Here is an 8,769-nt window from a genome sequence, read left to right on the forward strand (position 1 = left end):
AGGCCTCGCTGACCTTGTTTTTCCTCCTCCCCCTGAACTGAATTACCCAGAGCTTCCGATCTCCCATCCAGCAGACCGTGGCAAGCGCAGATGCCACCCAGAATTTCCTTCTCCACCCCCGGAGCCCACTTGGGCCTCTGAGGCTGTTCTGATCACAGAATGTTAACACAGCCCCTGCCTGGGGGCAGGCCAGATGGGACCAGAGAGGACTGGGAGGGAAGGAGGAAGGAGGGGTGGGGAAGTCGTGAGCAGTGAACCAGGGTACGTGGGGGGTGTGGGCAGGGGACACCGGAAAGTCTCCTTGTCAAATGATTGGTAGAGAAAAAATAGGAAGGTTGAGTGGCACAGGGGACCAAGGCCCAGTCCCTTCCTCCACCCCGGCACAGGCTGCCTGAAACCACCCTCACCCTAATATCATCTCCTCCAGGTCCCAACTCTGAGTATGGACAGGCCAGACTGAGGCAACAGAGTCCAGGGACTTCAGGATAAAATGGGCCACATCCCCCCACCCACCCAGAATCATCCGTGGCTTGGACCCCTTCAGCCTCTACTGAAATGACTTGTCCCTTTGTTGCCCTCTGTTAACCTGAAAAATAAAACAGCCAGTTATTTTACCAGCAACATGAGTGTGTTTGGGAATAGCAGAGAATTGCAATCGGGGACGAGCAGCCTGTGGCAAGGCTCTAGGCAAGTCCAGAGAACCAAGCTGAAAACCACTTCTTCATAAAGGAAAGAGGGAATTGGGAGGGGCTGTTATAAACAAAAAGTCCACTGGAGGGGCACCTGCACCCCAATATTGATAGCAGCAATGTTCACAATAGCCAAACTATGGAAAGAGCCCAAATGTCCATCAACAGATGAACGGATAAAGAAGAGGTGGTATATATATACAATGGAATATTATGCAGCCATCAAAAGGAATGAAATCTTGCCATTTGCAACGACGTGGATGGAACTAGAGGGTATTATGCTGAGCGAAATAAGTCAATCAGAGAAAGACAATTATCATCTGATCTCACTGATATGCAGAATTTAAGAAACAAGGCAGAGGATCATAGGGAAAGAGAGGGAAAAATGAAACAAGACAAAACCAGAGAGGGAGACAAACCGTAAGAGACTCTTAATCTCAGGAAACAAACTGAGGGTTGCTGGAGGGGAGGGGGGTGGGGGGATGGGGTGGCTGGGTGATGGGCATTGGGGAGGGTATTGTTGTGGTGAGTGCTGTATGTCGTGTAAGACTGATGAATCACAGACCTGTACCCCTGAAACAAATAATACATTATATGTTAATAAAAAAAAAAAGAAATTAAAAAAAAAAGGTCCACTGGAATGAAGTGGGAGTTGCAAGTAGTAGCGGCTTTTCAGTGGCTGAGTTCTGACTGTGTCTCCCTGTCTGGGCTGTTGCCTCCGACGAGAAAATCTGTCACGCTCCTGCTGGGGTGGTAAAGCCCAGGATGCAAGGTATCTCTTTTCCCTTATGGGCTGCAATTGACCAAGGATGGTAGGGCATGAGAGCTCCCCCTGCTGGCCTCCTCACTCCATTTTAAATGAGGCTTCCTCATTCAGCCTCGTACCTTCTAGTTAGAGAGTGAGACCTGGACAGAGTAATAATAACAGGCATGTATTGGGTGCCGACTACATGCCAGGCAGTGAGCACTTTTCATGCAACCGCCTAACTGACTCCTCCAAACCACTCCATTTATTCATTCGTTGACTCGATAAGTGCTTACAAAGCACTTACTGTGTGCCATTTTCGTTCTAGGTGCAGGAATACGGCAGTGAAGAAGACAAAATTCCCTGCTCCATGGAGCTGACATTCAAGAGGAGAGACCAACAGTAAACAAGATGAGCCAAAGGGATCTCAGATTAGCTGGCACTAGTATTACTGATCCCATTTTACGGATGAGGAAACTGAGTTTCTGAGATGGGGAAGTCGCTTCCCAGAGTCATGCAGAGACAGTGAGCTGGGATCATAATTTGCCTCCCTGGGTCTCCTCCCAGCTCTGACCTCTGGGTAAGCAGCTGAAGCACAGAGAAAGAGAGGGGGAGGAGAGACATCCAGAACAAGGCAGGGCTGCCTGGTACAGCTATGCAGATCATGCACTGCACAATTCCAGGAGTGCCATTCAGAAGGACTGCAATGTGAATGCTGCCCCCTGGAGTCAGAAAGAGCACAAGAATCACAAATCTATGTCATGGTCTGGGGTCAGGTTCCAAGTAAGCCCTGGAAAGAAAGTCTCATTCACCATTGGTCCATTCTCTACAGTGTGTTTTTTCCATTTAATAATATCGTGGCCACTTCTCCGTGTCAGCACATGAAAATCTAGCTCAGCAATTCTCCCAACGGTGGTCCCCAGACCAGCAACATGACCATCACCTGGAAACTTGTTAGAAATGCAGATTCTGGGGGCGCCTGGGTGGCTCAGTCGTTAAGCGTCTGCTTCCGCTCGGGTCCTGGTCCCGGGGTCCCGGGGTCCTGGGATCGAGCCCCGCATCGGGCTCCCTGCTCCGCGGGAAGCCTGCTTCTCCCTCTCTCACTCCCCCTGCTTGTGTTCCCTCTCTCACTGTCTCTCTCTCTCTCTCTGTCAAATAAATAAAAATCTTTAAACAAAAAAAAAGAAATGCAGATTCTGGGGCCCTAGCCCATACGTCCTGTGTCAGACACTTTCAGGCTGGGTCCAGTTTTTATTCCATATGAAATGGGGACCCAGAGGAGGGTTTTAGCCAAGGTATGACATGATCTAATTTCCTTTCTGACAGGTGCACCCAACTGCGCCTAGCACCCATTGCATGGCTTCTCTTGTGTTCCCACGCAGATTTCCGGAGAGTAACAAATCAGCACACCATTTGTTACAGTTGAATATTGAGGCCAAGAAGTATCTGGCAGTACTAAACAATGTACTATATACTCTTAAACTTGCATATATGTAAGCCCTAATGTAACAAGCGTGAAATGTAATACCAGTTCTTTACAGTGGCAATTAGAGGGATAGTAGAACTGCATTTTATTTTATTTTTACAAAAGTACTCAAAAGGATTTAAAATTTCAGCTTTAGGGGCGCCTGGGTAGCTCAGTCAGTTGAGCGTCTGCCTCCAGCTCAGGTCACAATCCAGGATTCCTGGGATCCAGCCCCATGTAGGGCTCCCTCCTTGGTGGGGAGTCGGCTTCTCCCTCTCCCTCTGCCCCTCCCCCTGCTTGTGCTCCTCTCTCTCTCTCTGAGATAAATAAATAAAATCTTTAAAAATAAAATAAGGGACGCCTGGGTGGCTCAGTAGGTTAAGCGTCTGCCTTTGGCTCAGGTCATGATCCCAGGGTCCTGGGATCGAGTCCCACATGGGGCTCCTTGCTCAGCAGGGAGCCTGCTTCTCCCCCTACCTGCTGCTCCCCGTGCTTGTGCGCTCTCTCTCTGACAAATAAATAAATAAAATCTTTAAAAATAAAAATAAATAAATTAAAAATAAAATAAAAATTTCTGCTTTAAATAGTTTTATTTATAACTTTGATTATTTAAATTAAATTTAATCAATTAAAATATTTATTTTGAATAATTGCATTTAAACTTTTGATGTTCACTAATTATATCATCAGTACTGTGCAGGGTTTTTTTTTCTTAAAAAACAAATTTGAATGTTTTGGTTTTTTTATTATGTTCAATTAGCCAACATATAGTATATCATTAGTTTTTGACGTAGTGCTTGATTCATTAGTTGAAATTCAAATGTTTTGAAAGAAAAACGGTTTTTTGGAAATAAGCTATGAAAAATAATTTTCGGGGCATCCGGGTGGCTCAGTCGTTAGGTGTCTGTCTTCGGCTTGGGTCATGATCCCAGGGTCCTGGGATCCAGCCCCGCTTTGGGCTCCCTGCTCAGTGGAAAGTCGCTTCTCCCTCTCCCTCTGCCCCTGCTTGTGTTCCCTCTCTTCGTTATCTCTCTCTCTGTCAAATAAATAAAATCTTTTAAAAAATAATAATAATAATAATTTTCATCTGTGCCCAGGGAGGGTGGGAAAAGGCCCCTGGCCGACCTTGTCCCCATCCCCCGCCCAGACCATTTCCAGAAGCAGGAAGATCCCATTCTGGGGTCCACCTGATCCGGAGAGGGGACCCCGGCACCCATGCGGTCTCCTCCTGACCGCCAGGTGGCGCCAGAGTCGTTCATCTCCTGAGTCGTTCATCTCCCTGATCCCGGCAGCAGCCTGCGTGACCCGGAAGCCGTGGCTGGCGAAGGGGGAGTGCTTCCGGGTAGGAGCGAGGTGACCCCGGCTGCTGCGGAAATCTGCGGCGACTGCAGCCATGGGGGCGCATCTTGCCCGGCGCTATGTGAGCGATCCATCGGGGGAGCCCGACCCCCAGCGGATGCCCACCTTCCCCCCCGACTACGGCTTCCCGGGGCGCAAGGAGCGCGGTGAGGCCCAGTGCGCAGGCGCGGCCCGCGGGAGTGGGACGCGGACGCCCGAACCCCGAATCCCGGGGTCCCCAGGGTTGGGCGCCCGACCCCCAGCGGATGCCCACCTTCCCCCCCGACTACGGCTTCCCGGGGCGCAAGGAGCGCGGTGAGGCCCAGTGCGCAGGCGCGGCCCGCGGGAGTGGGACGCGGACGCCCGAACCCCGAATCCCGGGGTCCCCAGGGTTGGGCGCGGGCTCCCAGCGCTGTATCTGCGCTCAGCCTTGACCTCGGCCTGGGGAAGAGTGCAGAGGACACGCGTGAGCCTGGCTGAGTGCGGAGGCATCCCAGGCAGAAGTCACAGGTGGAACAGAAAGCCCAGGGGCAGGAGTGGCAGTCTGGGGCTGAGAGGCGGTCGGAGCCGGGCTGAGTCCTGGAGGCGGTGGGGAGCCAGCGCGGGGTTGATCACGGAAGGGACGTGTCCACTGTTTCTCTGTCCAGAGGGCACTGCTGTTTGGGGTATACACAAAACAGGAGGGGCCCCCTCACGCCGCACATGCTGTCCTGCGCCTTGCTCTTTTTCTGTAGCAATACCACAGGCGTATCGAGACCAGCCTGGCCACGTCTCCGCTGGGCACCGCGCGTACAGCCGGCACTGGCCAAAGGGAATTCCAGCCCCGTGGGAAAGACAGCGGAACCAGGCGTGTCTCGGGCGCGGCACCTGGGGGTGTCAAGGCAGGCTTCCAGGAGGCGGTGGCTGGAAGCAAGATCTGAGAGGGATACGTAGGAGTTGGCCAGATAAAATACAAGAAGAGGGGAAAGTCAGTGCTTCTAAGCAGAGAGACATGACCAGACTTGCCTTGTCAGAAGGTGCTGTTTGCTGGGTGGGCAGCGGCAGGGAGACCTCTAAGCGGGTGGTGTGCAGAGAGAACGTCAGGAGGTGGACTCCTCTCCAGTGTCCCAAATCCTGATGGTCCTTCAGCCCCACGTGAACCTGCGTCCCATCAGTCCCCCACCTCCTTATGTGAATCCTTACCTTCACCCCTGATCGCACAGGTCTCTGCTCCTCTTGCTAGCTGGGCTAAACCAAAACTGGGCTCAAACTGGGCTCTCCTTGGCATCTGTCCCTGTGCAGCGGAACATCACAAGAGAAGAACACCCAGCCCGGCTGACTGCTCTCCCCATGGCTCCCCTCGCTGACCCTTCATGCTGCTGGTTTTCCTGCTACCTTCCCTGGCACTTGGCTCGCTCTCGTGCTTTCCTAGACAGTCCCACACCTTCTCCCTCAGACTGCAGCACTTCCCTCCGGCCGGTCACTTACACCCTCTTATTAAGAAAATAGAAGCAACCAGAAGCGCTCAGCTGGGCTTCCTGCATCCCTGCGACATGGCCTTCTCTCCTGTTACCCCAGACCATCTGCTCCTGCTCTAGCCAAGCCCCCGCACCAGAAGAACCCTTTTGTGCCACCCGTCACATCCCCTCGCCTGTTGGCTGCCCAGCCCTTCTCCTTGTGCAACATTGGTTTTCCCATCACCATGCAAACAGTTATTTCTACTGTTTCAAAATCCCCTCCAGCTGTCTCCCCACCGCTTCACAGAAGGGGCTCCTGTCCAGCTTCCCGCCCACCCCCACTCTCTACATCCCTGGAGCCCCTTGTCAGTTCTCAGTTCTCACTAACCTGCTGCAGTTGGCATCCAAGTTGATCGCTACCACTTCCTGGAAACCTGGTGCCCGGGCCCCCGCACACCCACCCACCTCACTGATGCGCCCTCATGATTCCTCCCCACTTTCCAGTCTTGTAAATGTTGAGGTGCCTTGCTGCTTGGGCCTTCTGTCTCCACTCACTCCCACCCATCCCTGGGGGTCACCGCTAGTCCCCTGGTTTCAGGTGCTTTATGATGCTCCCAAGTTTTTTATCTCCAGCTGGGCCTGGACCCTCAACTCCAGACTCGTGGGCATCTCCCACTCAGCGGGTCCAAAACAGAGTTCCTGACATCCCCACCAAGCTCACCCACATGCTTGGGCCGAGATCCCTGGGGCATCCTGAACCTCTCTTCTCACCTCAAGGCCTTTGCACCTGCTGTCCCACCGCTGGGAATGCTCTTCCCCCCCAGGTGTGACTCACTCCCTCACCTTCAGGTGCCTTTCTGAGGGACGCCTGCATCTAAGGCTGTGACCCACGCCCCAACACTGCCTCTCTCCCCCTTGCTTTACTTTTCTCCCTAATACTGATCATTGCCAGACATTCTGTGATAACCTAGTTCCACCCGTTTGTTGTGTCTGCCTTCGAGGGCAGCACCTTTGTCTGGTGGCATGTTCCCTGCTGTAGCTCCCACACCTAGCACACAGTAGGTGCGTGTAAATCGTGGCTCATGCCGGGGCCCGTGCTGCTGGTGGCGCCACACTGCCGTGGAAGCCAGCAGGGGGCTGCAGGTGGGTACCCCGGCCTGGGGCTCAGATGAAGGGAGGGTGGCAGGGGGAGCCAAGTTGGGGCTCATCCGCCTGTGGAGTGGCGATCGGAGCCACGGATGAGAATGAGTAGAGAGCTCCTAGCAAGAACCACTGGAAGCCACCATTTAATGTTTGGGCGGCCAGAGAGTGGTCCCCAGGGAGCTGTGGGGAAAAGAACATTTGAGAAAGAAGCAGGCAGGAAGGTGAGGAAGCATGGAGTCCTGGCATCTCGGGAGGCCCTGGTGAGAGCCATGTGTGGACAGTGCTGGGGTGGAGTATGGGGGCTGGAAGAGCATGGGGGGCAGGGGCAGGGGCAGGGGATGAGGACCCGGGCTGGAGACAGAGAAACGGGACTGGGAAGCAGACGCAAGGGAAGCCAGCCAGGGGAAGGTGCAAGATCACTGCGGACACCTTTTGGTGCTGATGGGAAGGAACTGGGATCAAGATGTCGAGGGGAGTGGGGGCTGCGGATGCAGGACGGCTGGGTCTTGGGCGCCCTTGCTGGACTGAGAGCAGGTGGGTGCAGGCTGGGGTAGGTGTCCAGTTCCTAACAGCCCCAGTCAGCCTCGTAAGGTGATTTCACCCGATCGGGTGGGTGTGCCAGGCAGGCATGGCACTGGGACCAGGAGCCAGTTCAGCTCTCTCTGAGGCACGGGCCCAAGCGCTTCACACGTATTCGCTCAGGCGATGCTCACTGTTGACTCTGGAGCTGGGGACCATTACTCCACTTCTTAGCAGAGGAAGTGGAGGTGGCCCGCAGGGCAGAGCTGGGATCCAGGTGCCCCGGGCAGCGCGCCCAACACTGGGTTGTGGCCAGCAGGGGGATGCGCCAGGAGAAGGTGGTTTCTGAGCGTGGGCTCTGCAGGGTGGGGCTGTCTGAAGAGTGAGCCTGGGGGAGGGAGACCCAGGGAAGGGGAGGCAAGGATCCAGTACAGCTTTGGAGGCACCCTGGGGTGATGGGGGGGGGGGGACCCTTCTCCTGTCTGGGCCTCCGTGTCCGGAGTGTGGTCTTTGTGCAAATTAGAAAAAGACACTGCCAGAAGGTGGCCGTAGTCCAGGTGCCACATCCCAGTGGGTGCGCCCCTGAACCATGGCTCCCGGGAATCAGGTGTGGGGGTGGGGGACGGGTCTCTGGCAGTCAGACCCCAACCAGCCCACCCACTGCTCGCAGAGATGGTGGCCACACAGCAGCAGATGAACGACGCGCAGCTGCTGCTGCGGCAGCGAGACTACTGCGCCCACTACCTCATCCGGCTGCTCAAGTGCAAGCGCGACAGCTTCCCCAACTTCCTGGCCTGCAGGCACGAGCAGCACGACTGGGAGTACTGCGAGCACCTCGAGTGAGCCCCAGACCCGCCCCCGCACCCCCAGCCCTGGCCTGGCGCCCGGCAGGACACTGCCCCGGAGACGAGGGACGGTCAGCCAGGCCCCAGCTTGCTAGAAAGAGGAGTCTCAGGGGGCCTGCGGGGTGGGCCCCCTGGAGGAATGGCCAGGCCCGGCTCCTGCCCCGGGGCTCACTGGGGCCAGCCAGCTAGCACCGGCTCGGGCACACCCCACACTGGAGCCAGGCACACAGGTCTTTCCTAGTCAGAGGCTTCCCAGAAAGCTGTGGGGCACCCACTCCTGTCCCTTCGGCTTCCTGGGGCTTGGGAGGGCCTGGCCACGGAGCCTGACGCCCGTTCCCGTGCTCTGCCCACAGCTACGTGATGCGCATGAAGGAGTTTGAGCGGGAACGTCGGCTGCTCCAGCGGAAGAAGCGGCGGGAGCAGAGGGAGGCAGATGTGGCCAGAGGCCAGGGACCCGGCGAGGTGGCCCCTGAGGTCGCCTTGTAGAGGATCTGCCCCCACCCTGTGGACCAGTTGAGAAATAAAAGCCTCCAGGCCCCTCAGCCGGAACCGTGCCTCTCTCTGTGGTGTGCTGGTCCCCAAACCTCCC

The 8,769-nt window shown here is 55.4% G+C and overlaps 1 protein-coding gene across 2 annotated transcripts; it reads left to right on the forward strand.

Moving 5' to 3' along the window:
- Window positions 1-4,200: 4,200 nt before the first annotated feature.
- On the forward strand, window positions 4,201-8,729 carry NDUFB7 (NADH:ubiquinone oxidoreductase subunit B7). 2 transcript variants are annotated; one of them, XM_036066543.2, is made up of 3 exons: window positions 4,201-4,404; window positions 8,006-8,174; window positions 8,534-8,729. In XM_036066543.2, the coding sequence occupies exons 1-3, from the start codon at window positions 4,293-4,295 to the stop codon at window positions 8,664-8,666; spliced, it is 414 nt and encodes a 137-aa protein (XP_035922436.1). In that variant the 5' UTR covers window positions 4,201-4,292; the 3' UTR covers window positions 8,667-8,729. The 2 variants fall into 2 exon arrangements, with proteins under 2 accessions (XP_035922436.1, XP_077910547.1); XM_078054421.1 differs by lacking the exon at window positions 4,201-4,404 and adding an exon at window positions 4,411-4,552.
- Window positions 8,730-8,769: the final 40 nt, after the last annotated feature.

This window comes from Halichoerus grypus, chromosome 1 (assembly GCF_964656455.1).
Source record: "Halichoerus grypus chromosome 1, mHalGry1.hap1.1, whole genome shotgun sequence".
Classification (NCBI taxonomy): Eukaryota; Metazoa; Chordata; class Mammalia; order Carnivora; family Phocidae; genus Halichoerus; species Halichoerus grypus.